Source organism: Penicillium cosmopolitanum (genome assembly GCF_028827165.1).
Source record: "Penicillium cosmopolitanum strain IBT 29677 chromosome Unknown utg000011l:1.0-3548175.0:1.0-3550911.0, whole genome shotgun sequence".
In the NCBI taxonomy this organism is placed as follows: Eukaryota; Fungi; Ascomycota; class Eurotiomycetes; order Eurotiales; family Aspergillaceae; genus Penicillium; species Penicillium cosmopolitanum.
The window spans coordinates 3208059-3230466 of NW_026622681.1; the positions used below are offsets into that span (position 1 = coordinate 3208059).

Consider the following 22408-nt stretch of genomic DNA (forward strand, 5'->3'; position numbering starts at 1 on the left):
GCCCCGTATTTGGATCAGGAAAAGATAGCTTCGTACGCGAGGCAAATCAATTCTTAGATGAGATTCATGGAGCAAGATGGGAACTTGTGAGTTGCACGTTGACAATTTTCCTGAATGAATTCACTGAACGCAAATCTAGGGTGAAAATATCCCCTTAATTCTTATCGGACACAGTCTGGGTGGGATTCTCATCAAGCAGGTAAGATCAATGACATTCTCATAGACGGTGTGTTCTAACCAAGATGGTAGGCACTGGTGAACGCGTGGGCAAATCCAAAGTACAGGGGCATCAAAGAGTCAACGTAAGTTTAATTCTATACTCACCTTTCACCGTAAGTTATCGGCTAAAACATGCCTGATAAGTCACTCGCTTGTATTCTTTGGAACCCCTCATAGTGGGCCGTCAAAGAATCTCCAAGTCGGCCTCGGCATGGCATGTGCTAAGATTGCTCGATCTATGCCATTCGGGGCTCATTCATCCTTGATAGAGGTTCTAGAACAAGGAACACTCTTTTCCGACATTTTGAGTGAGAGCTTTCGCCATCAGCTCGAAACGTACAACATACTATCCTGCTACGAGGGGATAGGCGATGTATCTTCCCAGCATCCCGATTTTCTCTGACAGATGCTAATTTTCGTATTCTAGATTGTTCCGTTCAATTCAGCTGTTTTGAACCTTCCAGGAAATCGTGAAACACAATTGCGCATAGATGCCGACCATAGCAATATGTGTCGTTTCAACCTGGATGTCCAATCTGATGTGGATAATTATAGAAAAGTGCAGCGAAATTTGCAAATGATGTGTGCAGATGCGCTTGTGGGTTCACTGAAGCTTAAGCAAGGTCAGGGTAAGCATAGATCCGCTGGACAACGAGGATTGGTGGGCTCTGATTTACATTCAACCACCCTCCCAGATGAGAATTTCTGTTACCTTCAGAACCATAACTAGTTTTCTAATCTATTTGGGCTTTTCTGATCATCTTTCTAGTTTAGCTGGCCAGAATATCGCGAATGGTGGTATCGACATATCAAGTATTCTTCTAAAACCAATACGCTATACACAAGACAGGTCCAGGCCGCCTGTAAAGATGTGTATGACAATCAACTTTATGAAACCAAGAGCTCAAGGACTAACATATCCATTGCCCGCAGACCTTGCTCAGCTTCCCGATCTGGCTTGGACAATCTATCGCTCATGTCAGCGCACCTCTTTACCAGCCTTTCTTCAAGTCGCGCAAGATGTTCTTCAGTTGCATGTCGAACTTCGTATATTCAATGAAAAACTAAAGAGCGACACTTACTCGACAGATCGTCGACCAGAAATTGAAGATCAACTTTTTGATTGCTGCCAGAGTTTAGAAGGGTTGGTGAAAATGATTGAAGCCCATGGAAGGGTTTCTCAGATAGGAAGGAAACATTTCATGCAACAAATGCCGGAATCTTCCGGGTTTGAGAGTTGCAAGTCACAAATTAGATGCACCACCTCAAAAATCAATGGGTTAAATCAGCACTTGGCAAGGTATGTGACTGACTAGCAAGGAATTGTCAACTATGAACGGCTTACTGACTCTGATCAAAGTCGGTCCATGAACGACTTGGTTGAGAGATTGGACGGACTTATAGAGTTCATCAATGAGGGAGAAGGGGATGATCGGTCTTTGTCAAGTCGACTTTCTAGGTCCACGATCTCAAGCTTGAAGAAAGATGGTGCCGAATGGCACGATTTGGAAAGAGAGCTGGTCAACTCCGGAATATCGCCTCAAATCCTCGGCGAGCAGCATCACTTCATTGCTCACTGGCTTGAAAATGCATCCTTATCGGGAAGATTGATCCTTCCAGATGAAGTGCAAGACATGCGTCTTTGCCCAGACAATGTCTCTCTTTACACGTATAGCACAGACTTGCAGCAAGTCAACGAAGGCTCTCCTAACTGCATACCCCCAGCAACCTTCGTTCCTAGCGTGGGCCAGGTTCACGATAGCCCAAATACGAATGGCTCTACCCGATCAAGCACAAAACAAAAGAATTGGCGGTATTCTTTAGTGCAAAAACTCCGATATGGCTCTGCTGATCCATTCATTGCTCTATATAAAGCCGTATCTCGAGATGACTATTCGGCTGTCGCTAAATTGGTACAAGAGGCCACGGTATCAGATCAAATTCAGAGTAAAGGCTCTATTCTCATCAGCTGTGCTGTTGAAAAAGGCAATTCAGAAATGCTAAGGATATTAGTAGAGCAGACTTCCTCTGTTGACTGGTCCAAAATGCTTGGGGAACAACTACGCCTCACGCTTCATACTGGGTCTGGACGAGAGCTGCTAGATATCTTTATCAACAATGGTGCATCTTTCGGGTCCCTTGAGCTTGCAACAACTATGAGTTGGGCTTCGGAGTCCATCTCTTCTCGGATGATGCAACTGGGAAATGACTCTATCGAATATGAAGGGTGGGCTCAAACATTTCTCTATATTGCTGCGAAGCTGGGGTACATTGATCTTTTTGGAGCTTTCGTGAACCAATACGGTGGAATAAACTCTCTTGTGGAAGGCACAACTCCATTTCATATCGCTTGCGGCTCGGGAAATATCGATGTTGTTCAGAGTGCCTTTGAGATGGGTGGAAACTTCATGACATGGGATGCTCAGGGTGAAACACCATTGCATGCTGTTGTATGGGGGGAGGTTCATGACAGTTGGAACATCCGTGCAGCTCTGAGTTATCTCATTGGAAAAGGAGCGTCTCACCTAACAAAGACAATATCCGGAAAGTCACTGCTCCACCTAGCAGCGGAAGTGTCGAATCTCCATGCAATAGAGTCGCTTGTTGGTATTGAGATGCACTGCAATATTCTTGACACTTTTGGAAACACCCCATTACATGCTGCTTCATACACCAAAGAGCTGAAGGGCCCATTGGGACACGAACATCGTCTCGACCCTATGCCATTTTATCACCCGACACTTCGGCATCGAGTAACCCAAGTTAACTTCAGTGATTTGTTGAAGAGGTCGAGAGTTAATCTGAAAGGTTATTGTACAGAAATTGATGGTTTCAAATTCTTTAATCGTCAACCTAAACCGGATGAACGGGGCAGCCATGAAGCAGTGCGATTGTTATTGCAATATGGAGCTGCAGTGAATGCGAAGAATAACGATGGTGTGACACCATTACACCTAGCGTCTAGGGGTGGAAATTTGCCTCGAATGGCGGCGCTTTTAAGCAAAGGAGCAGATCCTAATATCAAAGACAATGCAGGGTGGACCGCTATCCGATATGCCATCAGCGCTAATTCGGGTCCTGCGGTGAAGCTCTGTCTAGAACATGGTGCGGACACAAGCGGAAGTGTACCGGTTTCCTTGGGCCAAAACATTGAGGAAGAATTGACAATTCTGGAACACATCAAGTTCATGCGTGCTACTGAACTGTTGTACATTTTGCGAAAACATGAAAACCCTGATTGTCCGGATGAAACCATTGAAGGGCTTGAAATTTTGAAACATTCAAGCGAATATAAGTGGTTACCTGGAAGAGGCAGGGAAAGGGAGAAAGAGGAGAGAAGAGATCGTCAAGGAGAATGAGAAACGCAACAGATAGCAAATAATATACGAGAGCGGTCAAGTCCAGTGGGCAATATAGCAATAACAGAGACAGGTAGCCGCCTTGAGGCGGGCAACCTGCTTACTTTTATTTCTCTATATTATTTTGCTAGGTATCAAACTTTACCCCGATCGGTCGTCGATCGAAAGGGCGAAAACAAAATGTTCTTGCGGCAGATTCCTTGAGAGAATGAACCGTCTCTTCAGATATGGTGACTGGCAGGGCTCATCGAATGACACTAGTATTTCAGCTAGTTTGCAGCAAGTGAATGTTCAGAAAAGTGATATTGTTAACTGACAACTGATTTCGCAGCAGAGCGTATGCTGAAGAGTGTTTTCCAATTTTCTCAATCTACGCAAAGTAATAAGCTAAAAGAGATCGCCGATCTAGATTCCGATGTTGATAAGCTAGTCTATCTACTCTCCTTCGGTTACTAGTATTCCATACATAGGTAGTATTAATCGAGCAAAGAAAGGATGACAGGACGTTAAGGGTATCTAAAGTGTTTAGCAGTGTAGTTTCAGTGTCGTCTCGGCCTACACCATTCTCAATTAGATATATCATAACGAACTTATTGTCGATGGTACTTGGGTTATACATATGATGATTTTTTAGACAGACAGCTGCCTTGTGCCAGTTGTGTGTTCGGCGCGTCCCACGCGTACAGCAAGAGATGAAGCAGAACTGCGGTCGGCGCACTGCGCCTTGGTGAGAATCGTCTGTCGACCTACTAGTACGACGGCATCATCATACCGGTTCAGTCTATTTGTTATTGCCAAACATTTCGTTAGGTTACCGGATTCAAACTATCATCGGGTAGACTACTTTCCTTCATATTCACCGTTGATCATGCGGACTTTGATTCCGTTTCACTACTCTAGTGTTGTCATGCTGTCAACGTCTAATCTTATAGGGTTCACGGCGTGGGGCAGAGATACCTACGCTTCGGTCACCGAAGAATCGAGGACTCTTGCGCTATGTAATGGGTATCTTTGGTTTTGTTTCTTGTGCGTGAATAGTAATATTTATTTGTTTATTTTCTTTTACGCTTCTCAGTCCGCAGCTAAGGTTGGCCGGTAGACCGGTGTCTTAGCTTAGTAGAATAGTGCACCTGTAATAATAAAGATATACGGCCAGGAAAATATACTGTAATTTCGTCCTATACCAGCTTCTCTCGCTCCTTTAATTTTACAAGCAAGTAGTCCTTATTAGGTAAGTAAGGTCGACGTTTATACTTTGCCTGGCTGCAGCAAGATTTAGTCACTGACTGTTTCTGTTTCCTGCTTAGCGCTATAGCTTTATAGGTATAATTAGTAGAGGAATAAGTAGGCGAAGGAATATCTTTGTGTCACGGGATTCTGAGTATACAACACCTCAGACACTCGACGCCGATCCGAAGCCGAATCCCCTTCGAGTCACCCGTATATCGAGGCCCACCCGAACCCTAATATATTTAAGATCCTATAAGTATTCAGAATTCTTGCTCTCTTTAAGAATCAGTCTGTATATTAACTGTCTAATCTAATCTCTACTATCCGATATCCTTACCTAGTTACAGATCTCTAGCCTAATAACTTAGTAACTATTATAATTCTGATTCTTCTTTATTGACTACCTAAGGATTAAAGATAGTACCCTCTACGCATCAAAACCCTGTATCCTCTTACGATAGTGCTTATTCTAAATCTGCTATACCTCCTCTAGCTATTCAACAGCCTAAAGTTAAATTAATCCTAGATTAACCTAGAACCCCTATTGAACCTAAACCAGACCAGATATCTATCTATAAGACTGCTAAACGTATTATTAATATATTATTATCCCCTCTCCTATACAGAATATAGATCTAAGGAATTATAAGCGAACCTATAACTAGAAGTATTACAGAACTTAATTAAGAGGGCCTAAAGGAAAAGAAGCATAAAATTAAGTATCTTAAGGAGTTTCTAGTAGTTTATATATATTTTAAGGAACTTACTGCTTAAGTCTCTGAAATTTATACAGGAGACTTCTTAAATAGCCTGCCTATAAATTATAGGTAAATTAAAGCTAAGAAATATAAGAAAGTAGAGGGTTTTAAGGTTAATAAGTTTAAGAGATTATTTAGTATTTAAGAGTAAGGAAATTAGCTCTTCTAACTTAGTTATATCTTCTGAGGTAATTCTAGGGTTTATAAAGATAAAGAGATAAAGATCCTTATAGGAGTTAAATACCTTAATTCTAATTATAAAAATAATTAGACTATAGAAGAGAGATACTTTAAGGATAATAATAATAAATATCTTAGTAACTAGGAGTACTTTAAAGAATAGACTCTTACTCTAATATATAATAAAAATATCTTTACTAGAGAAGTTAGTAATAAGATAGAGTACTGTTACTAATAAATTAATAAAGAACTAAAGACTTTTTATTATTATCTTATAGATCTAGAGCGTTATCTATTCTAGGTATTCTAAGATAAATAAGCTTACTGTTATATATTAAAGCTATGATAGTAGTTAACCCTATATATCTAATAATATATAAAGAATATACCTACTACTTATATAGAATAGGTAGAAGAAGTACAGAGTATATAGGAATTTAATAAAGTAAAGGTATAAAAGTATAATCTATTTAATAATAATTTAAATTTAAGCTTAAAATACCTATAACTTAATAACTTATTTCTAAACTAGTCTAATAGTAAAGAATAAGATTAAAAGGATCCTAAGTATTTATATCTAAGAAGCTTTTATAATCCTAGATTAAACCTAAATTAAAATAACTTTAATTTAAATCTAAATCTCTTTTGTTTTAGAAATAAACCTTATCTATTTCCTTCTTAAAATAAAGATAATTCTAATTATACTTCTGTTACTAGAACTAGTCTATTTAGTTCCTTTAATAAAATATTCTCTAGCTCTTATTTTAACTATAGTAAGCTAGGTTACTAGATAAGTAAATATTATTTACTACCGAAAGCTTTAGAAGCTAGGATCTAGAAAATCTGCTTAAGGCTCTAGTACTATTATAATAATACTTAGTTAAGAAGCTTAGGAAAAGTATTAGAGTTAAACTAACTTCTAAAAGTTCTAACTTCTAGCCTTACGTACGAATAGTTATCTATCTCTATATTCTAATTTATATCTAAAATAATATTAAAAAATATATAGATATTAATATCTATATAGAGGTAGATCTTATTAGCTATAAATTTATCTAGAAATATTACTTTAATTAAGTAAAGTATAATACTTCTCTTTTAGAAGTAGTAGGCTAATAAGATATCCCTACCTATAGTATATAGACTATTCTAATTATTATATATAACTCTTAAGGAACTAAATAAGAGTTCTTATATCTTTATATTATAGTTAATAAAGATCCCTATCTATCTAGGTTCTCTGTACTATTATTAAATATAACTATTTAGAAAATATAAATTATATTAGTCCTATAGTAAAAATAGTAGTAGTTTAAATATAAGAAGAAGATAATAGAGTAGTTAGAACCTTATTAGTTTATAAAAGTATATAGAAACTAAGCTTATATATTTATAGTTATTAAAATACCTAAAGAAGTCTAGCTTTCTCTAGAAGAAGAAAAAGAATTAACTATAAATTAGGATTAAATTTCCCCTAAGTTATTAGTGTTTTAGGATATATTTAAGGTATAAAACTCTAAGATTATACTACTATAGAAAGAAACTAATTATTTAATTAACTTTAAAGAAGATATATTACCTCTGTACGGCCTAATCTATCTTCTTTTATAAGTAGAACTTATAGAGTTATAGAAGTATCTTAATAAAAATCTAGAGAATAGTTAAATCTGACTCTCTAAGAGCCTTATAGGTATACCTATCATATTTATACCTAAGAAGAATAGAGAACTATACCTCTATATTAATTATTAAGGGTTAAATAAAATTTCTGTTAAAAATTAGTACTCTCTACTCCTTATCTTAGAGATTCTTAACTATCTTTCTAGGGTTAGATTTCTTAGTAAAATAGATATATAGAATATATACTATTAGATTTATATTTAAGAAGAAGAAGAATAGAAGATAGCTTTCTGTATAAAATATAGCTATTTTAAATATATAGTTATATCCTTTAGCCTTACTAATATACCTATAATATTTTAAAGTTATATCTATACTATACTCTATAGTCTCCTTAATACTATTTATATTATATATCTTAATAATATTCTTATCTTCTTAAAGATATATAAAGAGTATATAAAATACCTAAGTCTTATACTTAAAAGACTATAGAAGATATAACTATTTATTAAAGTATTAAAATATAGCTTCTATAAGCTATAAGTTAAATTCCTTAGCTTTATTATTAGTTAAAATAGTATCTTAATAGACCTAGAATAAGTTTAAGCTATTTAAGAATAAGAATAGCTAACGTCCTATAGGAATATTTAGGTCTTTCTTAGATTCTATAACTTCTATTAAAGATTTATTAAAAAATACTTATTAATTATATTACTGCTTATAGAACTTCTTAAAGAAAGTAAAGATAAAAAAAAAACTAGAAAGTATTAAACTAAATAACAGAGAATTAAAGGTATTTTAAGATCTTCTCTATATCTTCTTAACTATACTTCTTTTTTATTACTTTAATCTAGAAAAGCCTATTTAACTTAAAACTAATATATTAGGTTTTAGAATAACTAGAATTCTCTTATAACTAAATAACTAAGGAATATAGTACCCTATTATATTCTGGTCTAAGAAGTTCTTATCTATAGAATAAAATTATATAATACTACTAATATGAATGAGACGGTGAATGAGAGGCCAGAAACGGCCGCTTCGGGCGCCGTTTTAGGCCTCTCGCTCACCGATGGTCACGTGAAATAAAGCCCACGGCCGAAGCCCTACTGCCACCCGCTCTGCATGTCCGCTGTGTCTGGTGCCTGGATCCACCGTTCCAGACCTTCTTCATTCGCACCGTGGCGGCCGCAGGGCCCTATCCTCGCTCCTCCGCCGTCCCTCCTGGCGGACTGGATTGCCAACCATGGCTCCTTTGATGGGAATTGTCCATTTCCTGCATTATCTCGCCTATAAATATCGACTGCCATGGCCCTCAATCGATCTTTTCTCCCCAGCAGTCTCACAACTCTTGGGGCGGTCTCGGGACTCGGGAGACTTCAATGAGATAAGTGACAGCTTTGTCCCTTCAACTCTGTAATTTTACCTCTATCTTCATTCCCTGGCCCAGTCCACTGGATCGCCATGCCTCACCCCAGTCGCACTCTGTCCGACAATGAGAGCGATGTTAGCTCCGACGACATTCCCGCGATCTTCTCGACCAACGCTTCCGACGTCGACACCGACACCGACAGCGCGCTAAGTGATCCCGATTCCGACAGCGAAGCAGAATATGGATCTGAGGATGGGTCTGAAGTCGAAGTGGAACTCTCACCAGAATATTTTCTCAAGGAGGCGGAGTCCCTGGACGTTTCTCAGCTTCGGCAGAAACGATATAGTCCGAAAACTGAAGAGAGATTGAGTGAAACTCGAGATTACTGGGAAAAGTAAGAAATTGTCTACCTGCTTACAGCTCTCAAATTCTAATCGATCTAGATTCTGCAAGGGCGCGAAACTTGACCCGGTGGAATGTTTGTTTCGACTCTCTGATACAGAAGAGACGGTGCGCTTCCTGAAGGCGCTCTTCTCCTGGCGTTGCAGACAGCGACGAGGGAAAAAAGGACGCTATGTCTCAGGGCTGAAAACCAAAAGCTCCTTAGACGCATTCTGGAAGTGGTGGCATCTCATTTACAAGGCCAAGGTTGGACATGGCCTTAGCGGAGATATCCAGGTCAAAATCCGCGATGTGAGATTTCGAATTGACTATTGACGTCCATGCGAATTGTGCCCGGCTAACTTTCTGTAGGTTCTGGCAATAGTCGCGAAGGAGGAGAAACTTTCTCTAAAGCCTCGCCCGAAAGCGACAATGTATATCGAAGACGTGGCTGAGTTCGCCCGAGTGATCCTATGCACGACAGAGATGACTTTCCCTTGTGGGTGGTATCGGATACAACTGCTTCTTTTCTGTCAGCTGGCAGCTATCACTGGTAGTCGTCCCGGGGCGCTACTGAGACTACGCTTTAGAGACCTGATGTTAACACTGATTCGAGATCCAAATGGAAACCGCCCTCGACTTTTCATTTATCTTACACCTGAGTTCACAAAATCATTCCTGGGAGAGAAAGAGTCGTAAGTGATTCCTATCCTAGTCTACCTTTATGCTTCTCTGCCCTGTTTCCCCTCCTTCTTTCTCCTCAGCGGCCTCCTGCCTCCGTCGCATCATCAGTTCCAATTTGCATACGAGGCCAGCTCCTATGAGTTATCCTCACGCCAATCTGCTTATGATCATTAATAGAAACACGTTCCCACTCCCGGAGATTATATTCGATCCTACTTTGGTCCTGAGTCCACATATCTTTTTGTTGGGTATGCTCCTGAAGATCAAGGCATTCAAAACTCTTTCTACAAATGGGCCCACGTTGGACTCCGCCGAGAAATTGTACAGTCTTGGTGTTTTGGATGGACTTGGCCAGCAGGAGTTAAAGCTGAAAGACGAAATTCTTGATAGCTATGTGTTCTGCCAAGCATTGCGGGAACCCGATGGGATTAGAATCGCACTTGACCAGCAGCTAACGCGGGGCTGGCTGAGCTACCGCATGAAACGGGGTGGTGAGATAACGGGATTCGCTGAAGTCGCAAAGCCGTACTGCCTCCGATACGGTGCAGCAAAAGCGTTTAACGATAGTCGTGAGTGATACACCAAATATTATGATTCTTTTTGCTAATCCGACATTCAGCGGATGTAACGAATGAGCTGCAAAACGTGATGCTGCAACACGCTAGCATCGATACTTTTGTTCGGCATTACAGCGTGGGTATTCACGTAGACACCCAGGCAATTGTGCGAGGCATGCCCGCTCAGAAGCAACTGATGCGGTTTGCCTCGTCTATGAGTCGGTCTATTGATCCCCGCAGACCCTGGCGACTGGACGACTCGAGCTGTATCAATGATATTCCTTGTGTACGTGTCCTGGAAAGCAAGAAAGAAGAGAAAATGCGGAATCGTGATGAGAAAAAGTGCACCTACGAAGAAGCTCAAGTTGCACTGGAGCGGGAGTTTGGCGATGGACCACCACAGAAGGGCCCTTACCTTCGAGCGATCTGTAAGCGGTGGAAAGCTCAAAAGAAGAATGCGGAGACGCTTCAAAAGAAATATCTTCACGCCGAGAAGCTGTATGACCGCTCAGTGAAGCAAGTACGCAATGAGAAAAGTCGACAACGTCATCGCTTGATTCGTGAGAACCTGGAGCGTTACAAAAATGAACAGCCGGTGATTGATAGCGAACGGCAGCTGTCAGGGAAAATGGTTGACACAGAGGTCAAGGTTGCGCTAGAAAGTACTGGCTATATGACACCACAACATATGACGCTTATCGACACAGTCCTGACCATGCCCGGTGCAACTACTGAGGAAGAGTATGAGCGAAGAATAGCTGCGATCAACGCAGTGATTGCCGTTTGTGATGTAGAAGAGGGCGCACCTTCCCGGGTCCATACGATACAAAAACGCTCTTCCGATGCTGTCGCCATTTCAGATCATGTGCCAAAAAAGCAGAGGTCGGCTGTTTCAAATGCAGAGCACGACGCCTTTTCTCAAGCCATCACTCTGGTCTGCGTCAAATCCCCAGAAAAGAGATCGACAATTTGCTTTATCTGCCTTGGGAATCCACTGCTGCCGGATATTGAACGACTGCGCATGTTCAAGAACGCAGGTTCTCTCAGCCGACACTTCGTGAACAAACATATCAAACCGTACTCAAACGATACGCAACACGAGTGCACGATTTGTGAAGAGCAGCTGGAGTCTAAATCAGCGCTACTGAATCATGCGCAAGGTGCACATGGAATTGTTTCTCGCTTACCTTTACCAGCTCTTGGACTGCCCTTGCCCTAAGTAGCAAGCTTGTATTACTTTGAAGTAAAGGCAGGCCTTTGAAAGCCTATGGCCGATTTTTCTTTTGTGATTCGAGATTGATTCTGCTTCTCATTGTGAAATTTTCAACAAGCTTTGATATAAAATTCGAGTGATTTTCTTTCTTTTTGTCTATTTTCTATGCATATTCAATATTTTCGTATCAAGCAAGGGTTTATGACCCATTAGAAATTCCATGCTGAATCGAGTGCTCCTCAAGTCACGTTGAAATTTGAAGAAGCATACAACGAGGTTGCAGAATATCAAACTCGATGGCGGCAAGTAAGCAGCCGGCTGAAAAAGGTGGCAGGGCGTTTCTGAGTCGCCCATTGCCAAATTTCCCGCCACTCACTCTGACTATACACCACATTCACTCGCCGTCATGTTGTGGAGTACGCGAAGCGCAGCGGCGCCGTAGTAGCCTCTCATTCGCTCCGTCGGATCCACTCTGGCGCCCCCATCCTTCTATATTCGGAATACCTTCAGGCCCCTGGCTTCGGTACCATTCGTTTTCTTGAAAATTTCTGCAAGAATATCAGGTAGGATTTTCTCGTCTGTTCTTAACATGGGCTAATTTCCTGTCCCAAAACTCTCGCTCGTCCAAGGTCTACTACTGCTCTACGCTTCAAACGTTCACCTCGGTCGCATCTGCAAACTTACGTTCTTGCGTACTGAGGAGCAAGATTATCAAATGATGAGCCATCCCAGTCGTAAATGAGCGTCGCCAAGTGTGTTTGACTACTCTGGAACGGAAAGTGACGTTGATAGAGTATCTGAAATAGATCTTGCCTAGCTCGAGGGAAATGCGTCACAAAACATATCCGGTGTAAGCATCTCAAGAAAATAGTGCCAAGCACCTCGACGAGGAGTTTGCAGGGATCACACATCTCCAGCGACATGCTGATGATTTTCACTCCACTGTCAGTTCATGTACATATGGTTTCCAATTTTATTGAACCAAGTCCAAGCTGAGGTGTATTTTCCTGGGTGGATATCTTCTGGGATCGTGAAAGGAAGTATCAGATCATTGTCTGTGTTCGACAAACCATTGAAGTTCTATGATACATCCGAAGGACAGCCACCTGCAAACAACTTAATCAAGTTCCACTCCGAGCTTTCACTTGGCTCGAGATCGGATGTGAGACAGATTGGACAAGATCTACCGCCGTGTGTTGCACTCCCTGAAAGGCGGATTGTCTGGCTTTTCCTATATGATTGACATTTTCATACGGAGGAGTTTGAAAACTGCCTTGGCGAAGCTTGCAGGGAAGTCACTATCATCAGCAGCTATTGGCAGATTATTCAGGGTACTATTGTCATATAGTTCAGTTTAGATGACGTCATGGTGAGGTGGGAACGAACCAAGTCGCCTTCTGTATGCCGCCTAAGGTGATTTTAGCCAACTTTGGGTCCCAAATAGCAGAAATATTCCACGGAGAAAGCTTCAAAGCAGCAACCAGAAGAAGATTGCATTCAAGGAGAGATTTTCTGTTTTGAAATTATGTATGGGAACTAAACGAAACATTTCAATATGCAGAAAGCATCGCCAGCTGAACGAGACCCATCACTGAATCTCGAATATACAATTGCGAGTGTTTTGCTTGGTGCATTTGCTCCTAGGTGCGATTGATTTTCTTATATCACACAGGCCGCCTTGCCGCCTTGGTCGAATATGAGATCGTCAACTGGTTATGGCGTGCTTGGGGTAGTCTGGAATACGGCTCAGTCTCTTCAGACTGGCACTTGGGTACATCATGCAAGAATTGATGCTATGTCGAAGAAGTAATAATCAGAAAAGCAAGACGTGAGTACTGCATTATGATTGTAATTTAATCACACACGAGCTCTGCCGGATGTTTTCAATGAATGAAAATAAAATCGTTGATGCCGAAAATAAAATCGTTGATGCCGGTTTGTTGCTAAAACGTTGAAGTTTCACAGAAGCTGATGCCGCCCGTTAAACCGTGAAAACCGGTCGCTCCATTGATAGAACATTCTTTTTTGATTGAGATTAATGTTCTTTAGGGACAGCACCGCAGTTATATAGTAGGACGTGCCTGATCTCAGATTTTATTTGACTACTTCGACTGATTCAAGTCCAAAATCTGCGCCACAATGGATAATTCTCCGCGCCCATTAGCCAAATCCAGACGTCCATCCAATCAAAAAGCTCGAAGAAGAAGGGAAACACTTTTCAAGAAGCTGTCTGAATACAGTTCTGAATGTGCTGCTGATATTTATCTGAGCATTCGGATGAAAGGTTCTGGCCAAATTTACACACTGGTGACGACTTTGGAAGGTTGGCCACTTTCACAAGATCAACTGGTAAGTCTTATGCTCCACTGTTTGCCAGAAATTGAATCTATTGCTATGTGCTCACTGTCTATCTTCAAGAAATTACAATACCCCAAGCCAATCCATAAGATTTTGCCAGACTCCGTGAGGTGAAACGATCAAGGGTGGCATAAAATTGGCAGAGAGGATGAATCCCAGGGCGTATAAATGAATCTCGTCGGCTGGGCTGTATAACAGGAATATATGCTCAAACATGATGCCCAGGGCTGGAGTGGGCGGTATTTATTCATAGGAGCAGAATCATTTCTCATTAGAATGCTATCGGGACTGCTTGTTCGTATGAGAGCGACAGAGTCATGACCTAAATTCCACCAGGGATGCTGTCTATATTTCTTCTCAGAAGCACTGTTGGATGTAGAGTAAAATAGCACAAAAGAAATATTGATTATGCTGCCTCTACATCAATCATTGAATCTAGCAAAAATTATGTCTGGGAAGAAGGAACATTTAGCTTGAGAGTATTCTCTGATCTCCTAGCAATGACAATGAGGTTTTTGTCTTATGGTGGTGCTCTATAGTGAAGGTTCTTTTTATTTGAATTACCGAAAAAAGGGTTTTATACTGTAAAAAGCTTCGTTTCCTGTATTTTGCTGGAAGGTTAAATAGTAACAAATAGATAACCTGCTCAACCATACTTCTTGAAACTTCTCGTTTCACTTGTATCAAGGCCGCACAGCATCAAAAGATAAGAGACAAATTCAAAGGAATGATTCCAACACCGTCTCTTGCCCATGTTTTATGATAGTAATTTGTTTCGAGATTTTATGCGTCGGCAGGACTGTCATTCCATTCAAACTCTGTCATCTAGTCTGATCTTTGGGCTCGGGGCGTTGCTCATCTGTGGTACTCGTATGATGGCATGCGGCGTCTTCATGATTTTTGAATTCATTCATCACACCGACAGATACAGTTTGTTGCGCGCAATCATCTTTCTTGGACCGAGAAATGATATCTTCAAGGGCCAAAAGACCCTGTTCTGCGAGGTTGGAGAGTTTCTTATCGCCCGTAACCGCTGATTGAGCTTTTATGATGCCGTTCTTTGGGCCTTTATAATGACGAGGTGACATTTTGAGTGGCTGATGCTGAGAAATGAAATCTTATGATAAATGCATGCGGGATACAACCAGGACTCTTTATATTCTTCCTAAAAGCAATTGATCTATGCTTTGAATCATGATTATACATAAACCATACATCAGAAAACTTTTCAGCTATGCATGGGTGCTCATCAAAATAGAGATTCCAACATTCCTTGGGCTTTATGCAAGCACTTGCCTCCGAAATAAAATAGATCGAATCTCAACTGTGAATTTTATATCATCAAGTACATTTTCTGCGCACCTTGATCTTAAGATGAGGCCCTCCCCACGGAGGGTGGCTGATACCAATTTAAGATTAGTAGTATAATAGAGTTTAAAGTCCGAGAAAAAAACATTCAACCTTCAGAAACTGACTGAAAGCATAGTTTGGGTTAGAGTCTCAATTCAGTGAAATAGTAGCAAGGGGGGACAGGCTTATATATCGGCGCTCTATACGTGTTTCACTCAGCAACTATCTATCAGCAGCTTCACAGATTGAAAAACAGAGCACAGATTGGAAAACAGAGATGAAATTGTGATTCAGCCAGTTGTTATATCTATAGCAGCGGCCTAGGTAGTACAGTCAGTTTGGGCCGAACTCCGAATGTTTGTAGCGAGAGACTGTGTCGTCATCAAATAGGCGTACAACATACAGTATAAAGGGCGGGGAGGGAGGCGATGAGTTTTTGTGAAATTCGTTGATATTTGGATCCGAAGAGATTGATATACAAGTAGCATGCCCTCTTCGTAGTACATAAATAATGACAGCCATGTCATATCTTTCCTTCGCGAGCAAGCGTATGAGTACAATCTGATGTGAGATCGTAGATAATCAGTTAAGAAATGGCCTTAAGCTACCCTGCCAGACAATTACAATAGACAAGCCTGGTTTCTACAATGCTGCTATGCTTATATGGTCCAAAAACTCTGCAATATTAATTCAAATTTCTTTACTGCCGAGAGGATAAGTCAAATCCATATCTGATTCGGGACAAAACGCATGACGAGGGCCCGGAAAAATCCACAAATTCTCGTTTGTTTTGGTTTCCAACATACATCCTCATAGCTCCCTGGCCGTATGAATCTCAAAAAGCACCCGCAGTAAGAGAACAGTTCACTCTTCAGGTTTTGTTATTACCCGCTGCAGATGTTTCGAAATCTCCCATGCGTGGGTGTGCGGGATTTTGGAGACCAATTCTTTGTCCGTTGAATGGTGGTAGTTTATAGAGCTTGTAAACTAGCAAAACAGCCAAAAAGATGATAAATATTGCCCCAGTGACAACAGCTGTCACTATAGCCATCACCGACCAAATTCCTCCATTTGATGCGAAGACATTGATCAAGGTGGTAAGCAGTCCCGCACCGGCATTCAAAGTCACTGGCCTGGCATATTAGTTAGTTGCGGTTTCAACTTTCTGGCCATTACAGTACCCAAGTCCCACTTACATGAAAATCTTGTTCGTCAGCCACACGTAGTTGCCCCTTAGGTGTGGGAAGTGGAGTAGCCACAGCATTGCTGCTATGCCGCTCACGAGGAACAAACAGGCAATTCCGAGCAATGGTGGATTCTGAATGGTGTGGAATATAACGCGGCCCGTTTTGTTGGACGTCAAAACATGTTCGATTTCTTTTGATGTCTGGAGTGATGCGAAGGTACCAGGAATGACGAGGTATCCGGCTAGAAGCGACCAGTTGGCCGCACTTGCTGTGATATTGAAGGTTACGTCCATTTGGTCCTCTTCCTTGAGCATTCTTAAATATTGGTCTTCTTTGGTGTCGCTGGGACTGTGAAGGGTCTCTCTAGCCAAGGTAACATTCTCCCTTGGATAAATTCGTGCTGGAGACGAAATCAGCGTTTCTTGGGAATTAGTAGGCATGCTTCCTGGATCTTGTAAAGAAAAAGATCTCTATCTGTCGAAATCCAATACTATGTGGCATATTTATATGAATTTCAGCTAACATTAAGAGGTGTTATCGGGTTCGAAGCTTAGTAGTTGGGAATCAAGCAATACGAAATCGACGGAGGTAGTATTTGTAATGGCTTCATCACAATTATGATCATGAGCCTATAATATGTGTTCCTGGGCGTAAATATTAGGGAGCTTTTGAGAGACGCACAACTGAAACCACTTTTATGCTGCTGATTTCTGGATCAAGAAATGAATATGAGGCCACACAATCGGCGTTTAGAACGAACTTTCAGATATAAGAGCCTACCAGCCTTATAACTTGCCTTCCTAACCCAGAGGCTGCTAGCACTCGTGATGGCGGCTTGGCTAGATATTATCAGAGAAGGAGAGGATTGGACTGTCGTTGATACGGACCGTCTAGGAGAGCTTGTGAAGGGGATGCCGTTTCCTGAACGCCAATATCCGGATTTAATTTACTTTGCGGGTCATAAAAGCCGAATCAGAGCCCTGCGATCTTTCCTTCCACAAAATAATGTCACCCGCAAGGGTGCTAATGGGCTGATCCGCCTACATATTGACCATAAGGCTATCAATACGGATACCCCTCTCATGATTGCTGAGAGCAGTCTATGCTTACAGCACAATACTGGCGATACCAAATGGCTCAGACACGCGACCACCAAGCATCGAAAATACGCACTCTCGAAGGCGGGAGGCTTGTCTTTCGCTGAATCAATACAGGAAGAAACAAAAAGACAGCTCGTCCTACCATGGACTCGGGTCTTGTGCTTGTTTGTCGAATCCGAATCCGATCTCAAAGCCACGCAAAGTTTGCTCCAGCAACCACATAGGCAGCTGCAAGTCGGGAGTCAAGTTATTCGAACTTCACCCGAGGTGATCATTATATTCAATAAGAACATTCACGGGCCAGCGATTGCCTCACCAAGATATGAAAAACTGCGTCAGATAGTCGAGGGAGGAAGGATCACATTCCTAGATCTGAGTTCAAGATCCAGTCTTTCTGACACGATCGCTTTTGAGCCGTTGTGGGCCCTTATATCCGAGAAACTGCAGTCAGTCCACGCCGAAGATGAAATAGTCTGTGGTCGGTTTTCTGCATTTCATCTGAGCGCACTCTGGAATGCAAGTGTTCCAGTCAATGGTCAGCTCTGGAAAGCATCGCCATTAGATCTGCTGGCTCAAGCTCGCATAGGGTTCCCCCAAACCGAGAAGAAAGATGAATTCCTGCACGAGTTTTTGCAGAGCGCGATGTCCTCTATCAAAAACAGCACTGTATCAGAAGTATTGGTCGAAGTTGTCGCTTCGGCTTTTCTGATGAATGCTTATCCACCGGGCATGCACGGTAGGGCTGACAGTCCCCAACTAAATATCAACGTTAACGATTTTAGGATTCCCTCCCTCAGTAGTTTTTACCGTCCTATACGAGGCTCATTGTAAAGGTATCTCGAACTGTTATCCTTCTGGGAGACTCACCGAACGTATTCGATCGCGCTTTGTGGAACGGTTCGCGGAATTGAGCGTCAACCGAACTTCCTCATCCATTCGCAAAGATGCACTTGGTCAATTTCATCGTCAGGGAGGAAACCTATATTCCACTACCACCTGCTTTGTTTGCTTGTTTCGGCCTCCAGAGCATATGTTACCATGTACGCACGCATTGTGTGACACCTGTGTGGCGATATTTGGGAAATTTGAACCCTCCAGGGCGTATCAAGTCGAAATTGTCCAATGTCCGATATGTGAACGCAAGTGCAAGATGACCATCCGTCAACTTCCTCCGACAAAGCGCCCTATTATCCTCAGCCTAGACGGAGGAGGCGTCCGGGGCCTCATCCAGTTGGGACTTCTCTGCGCCTTGGAAAAACGCATTGGTCTACCAATAGCATTGCTGCCAGACTTGTGCGCTGGAACGAGTGTAGGCAAGTATAACCCCGGTGGGAGAATCAGTTTCTATGCTTAAACACTGACAATAACTCACCCCTAGGTGCATTATCGGAAATTGATATCTTCATCAATGGTACTTCGACTACCAATTGTTTCCTCAAGTTTCCCAGTCTAGCACGAAAGATATTCCGTCGTGATTGCAGGAACCCGATTCTTCGCTACACCCATTGGCTAGCCTCCGCATTCAATCTAACCACCCACGGGCTCTACGATTCGAGAAAATTATCAAAAACTTTACAAGAAGCCATCAATCCCGCACGTCGAATTTTTGACGTTCCCACAGTGAACCCGTCAGGTTGTCGAGTGGCTGTTGTGGCAAGTCGTACCTCCGATGGAAAGGCATGTGCGATGGCAAACTATCGAGGAGTGGGTCGGAATGCAGCTCCTGCTGCCTATGACTTTGTGGCTCCCAACGACAACCAAGAGGAATTGCATCTGTTAGAAGCGTAAGTCCACTCCCGTGTGGGATGTGCGCACCTCAAACTTGTGATGATATGCGTTGCTAATACTGTTTATAACATGGCAGAGCAATCTCTAGTGTTGCAGCACCGTTGTAAGTTACTTTCCCCGTGCTCCCTTGAATAGATGAAGCTGACATTCTGAAGTTACTTTTCCACAAGAGTGTTGCCTGGTCTAGGTCCCTTTCAGGACGGAGGAGTGCGTGCAAACAACCCATTGTCCATTGCTCTGCGTGAGTCAAGTGTAGTTTGGCCTGCGGCAGAAAGACATGATCTTCTTCTCTCGGTCGGAACCGGGTGGTCGTCTGTTATTCACGAGTCCTCCTCAGCCTGGCGCAGCAGAATCCGGGAGGGCGCTTTACCACGTCTTCTCCGGGCCTTGATGTTTTCTCCCTCGATGGACGGCAAACAAAGCTATTTCGAGGCACTAAATTATCTTCCACGCCTTTCGAAGCCGGATATCTTCCGACTTGACCATGAGATCCACGGTCCAATACCCGAATTAGACGATATCAACTCATTGGAAAAGATCTTAAAGATGAATTTCGCCGTTTCAGATTCGCTCGTCCGGGCAGTTCTCGCGACGGCGATGTTTTTCTTTGAGCTGGATGAAAACCCCGTCAGAAGTCATGACAGCTTTCAATGCCGAGGCTCGATTCTTTGTGCGAGACCCGGTGCTTTTTCCATTCTCCAGCGAGTATTAGTCGAATTTCCCGCTGCTCGATTTCAGACTAGCCACGGATGTGATCTAGGAAATGTAAGCGCGCTCAATTGTTGCACTCATTGCGGGTACTTTCGAAAACCCGTCGCCTTCCCGGTAGCCAGCCTCGGGGAGAGGGTGTCCATAGAAATAATAAGTGGCAGCCACTGCGACAGGATTGGAGGCTTTCCAACATCTATACAGAAGCTACTTGATAGTCAACAGGCTTTTGCTCCTTTTGGGCGCGCGGACCATTTGGTCTTAGAGTGGCCTCGACACAGGCAATGCTCCTGTCATAATGGAAAAAGGCGTCAGGTTCAATTCTCCGACCGAACAAGCCTGTCCAAAAAAAGACGACTATAGAGATTTTTCTTTGGTGACGCATCTTATCGGAAGGCAGAATTTCATTTCGGTGATCCCCATGGTCTTTTCTGATCGTCACATTCTTACTTTGCTACAACGTCCTCGGGGACGAATGCGTGATCAATTCAATTTCGAGCGCAAATTATATCGTCTTGAAAAGGATTTATCTTTGAAGTACTGGCCATCTATCGTTTAATATCTAGTGTTGAAGCCAGAGATCGCTGGTCATAATATTTTACCGCTGTGAAAAATTAAAAACTGTTAATTAATCAACGTTTTCAACCATGAATTTAGCCATTAGTACATACTCCGCCCCCTTCAGTTATTAGGTCGTGTTTATTTCAATTCTACTCCTATCGAATTGGCTACAAGCTTTTATTTCCGCGTGGATCAAGATCCCGCAATATGCCGATCGATTTTTCCGACAATAGCTCGAGCATCTACAGCAGGCCTCTTGATGCGGCAAAACATGAGACTTCAGCAAACACTCTTCCTAATATTCCCTCGATTGGCTTATCGGTCCCTGAAATCAACATTCTAGATCACCAAATTTCCATGGCAAGAGGGTCTACAATGGCCTTGGAAATGACACGGTCGCGTCTACAGCTTTGCAAGGGGCAGATCAACATACCACATGCCGATTTGAGGAGACAAAAGCTGCGACAAAAAGCTCAACAGGAGCGCGAGAACGAATTCTATCGAGATTGTTTTCGAATGTTTCGCCAGCTTATCATCACAATCATGGAATCCACACAGAATTTGGTATTGCAGTATCATTTCCATCCCGGGAAAGGGCCGGTGAAAGATCCACGCTTGATCCGAACAATCATACTCTTGAGGGTAGCACTGGACAAATCACGAGCCGAAGAAACTGAAGCCGAGAAACAATTGAAACAACAATGGGGCGTTCCCTCCCCCCTTTCATCGGCCTCTGGGTGGCTATGACAGTGAGTATATAGCCCTGCTTTGTATAGCTGAAGGGGCCAAAGTCTTTCTTGCAATCATGGCCTCATCAGTATTTTTGAATACAGGAAGCGACGAACTGTTTAGAGGCTTCAGTCCAGGAAATACATTGTTAAGTGCCCTTGAGTTAGCTCTTCGGCATGCTTAATCAATTTCAACTTCACTCTCCGCGATTTCGAACCTCTACGTAGGTTTCACACAGCTTAGGAGTTTTAAGTCAATCTATGAGGATTCAAACTCGGTGCCTATGTAATTACTGACTTCAGCGATGAATATGTCTTCATGAGATTGCTGGAGCCTGTTTGCAGCCTCGGGTAGCAGTTTCAAGCGTTTTTCGTGGTCCTTTGGACAGGTATCGCATAGCAATAATTGCTGGTCGAGATTTCTCCGCAGCCGAGTGTTCAACTGGTCCAAAATTGAGATTTTCTTGTGTAGAACTTTCTGAAGACCACGGAGGCTGTGCGACATTTCAAATCCAGCAATGCATCTGACTAGCTTGATCGCAATATGATTCATTCGCAGCAGAGTATCGTCCCTTCTCAATTGAACTGCGGCATGACGAATGTTTGTAATAACGCAGCGCCACCGCTGGATTGCTTTCCATGCCAAGTGGAAGCGACGATCTTGAATGTTGCCCTGGTATTTTGCTAGGAAGTTGAAAACCCTATGCAACTCCACTGACTCGGCACATTTCCATCCAACTTTAACTGACTCCGATGGTAGCCATCGGACGATGAAATGGAAGAATTGAGTTTCCAGGTGCCGCTGTATACATCGTAGAATGATATGCTGGGCTCGAAATGGTAGATAGTTTGAAGAGAATCCTGGCATGGAAGCTATTTTGTCTCGAATCTCTGTTTGGAACGGTGGGCAAAATCTCTGTCTCTCTGTGTAATTGAAGATCCCCATCCTGTCTTCCAGTAATCTTGCTGTAACATTCATGGGTTGCATAAAGTGAGACAACAAGACGAGCTCGAGAACAAGATAAAACTTGGCTAGTTCCTCTCAAAGCCCC

General features: G+C 42.3%; 8 protein-coding genes across 8 annotated transcripts; 5 read left to right on the forward strand and 3 right to left on the reverse strand.

The window, feature by feature from the left end:
• Positions 1 to 1586: 1586 nt before the first annotated feature.
• Positions 1587 to 3578, forward strand: N7509_012700 (ankyrin repeat domain-containing protein; the record flags this gene model as incomplete). Its single annotated transcript, XM_056637337.1, has 1 exon — positions 1587 to 3578. The coding sequence occupies one exon, from the start codon at positions 1587 to 1589 to the stop codon at positions 3576 to 3578; it is 1992 nt and encodes a 663-aa protein (XP_056483367.1).
• A 5255-nt stretch (positions 3579 to 8833) lies between these two features.
• N7509_012701 (DUF3435 domain-containing protein) lies at positions 8834 to 11582 on the forward strand (the record flags this gene model as incomplete). Its single annotated transcript, XM_056637338.1, has 5 exons — positions 8834 to 9135; positions 9185 to 9434; positions 9495 to 9817; positions 9984 to 10375; positions 10426 to 11582. 5 exons carry the CDS (start codon positions 8834 to 8836, stop codon positions 11580 to 11582), a joined length of 2424 nt encoding a protein of 807 aa, XP_056483368.1.
• A 1549-nt stretch (positions 11583 to 13131) lies between these two features.
• N7509_012702 (uncharacterized protein) lies at positions 13132 to 13367 on the forward strand (the record flags this gene model as incomplete). The annotated part of the gene is made up of 2 exons (XM_056637339.1): positions 13132 to 13204; positions 13249 to 13367. The coding sequence occupies 2 exons, from the start codon at positions 13132 to 13134 to the stop codon at positions 13365 to 13367; spliced, it is 192 nt and encodes a 63-aa protein (XP_056483369.1).
• A 1388-nt stretch (positions 13368 to 14755) lies between these two features.
• N7509_012703 (uncharacterized protein) lies at positions 14756 to 15022 on the reverse strand (the record flags this gene model as incomplete). Its single annotated transcript, XM_056637340.1, has 1 exon — positions 14756 to 15022. One exon carries the CDS (start codon positions 15020 to 15022, stop codon positions 14756 to 14758), a length of 267 nt encoding a protein of 88 aa, XP_056483370.1.
• Positions 15023 to 16155: 1133 nt separating this feature from the next.
• On the reverse strand, positions 16156 to 16785 carry N7509_012704 (uncharacterized protein; the record flags this gene model as incomplete). Its single annotated transcript, XM_056637341.1, has 2 exons — positions 16156 to 16417; positions 16481 to 16785. The coding sequence occupies 2 exons, from the start codon at positions 16783 to 16785 to the stop codon at positions 16156 to 16158; spliced, it is 567 nt and encodes a 188-aa protein (XP_056483371.1).
• A 513-nt stretch (positions 16786 to 17298) lies between these two features.
• Positions 17299 to 20430, forward strand: N7509_012705 (patatin-like phospholipase family protein; the record flags this gene model as incomplete). The annotated part of the gene is made up of 4 exons (XM_056637342.1): positions 17299 to 18307; positions 18354 to 18899; positions 18950 to 19355; positions 19530 to 20430. 4 exons carry the CDS (start codon positions 17299 to 17301, stop codon positions 20428 to 20430), a joined length of 2862 nt encoding a protein of 953 aa, XP_056483372.1.
• A 405-nt stretch (positions 20431 to 20835) lies between these two features.
• Positions 20836 to 21375, forward strand: N7509_012706 (uncharacterized protein; the record flags this gene model as incomplete). Its single annotated transcript, XM_056637343.1, has 1 exon — positions 20836 to 21375. One exon carries the CDS (start codon positions 20836 to 20838, stop codon positions 21373 to 21375), a length of 540 nt encoding a protein of 179 aa, XP_056483373.1.
• Positions 21376 to 21615: 240 nt separating this feature from the next.
• N7509_012707 (uncharacterized protein) lies at positions 21616 to 22224 on the reverse strand (the record flags this gene model as incomplete). The annotated part of the gene is made up of 1 exon (XM_056637344.1): positions 21616 to 22224. One exon carries the CDS (start codon positions 22222 to 22224, stop codon positions 21616 to 21618), a length of 609 nt encoding a protein of 202 aa, XP_056483374.1.
• Positions 22225 to 22408: the final 184 nt, after the last annotated feature.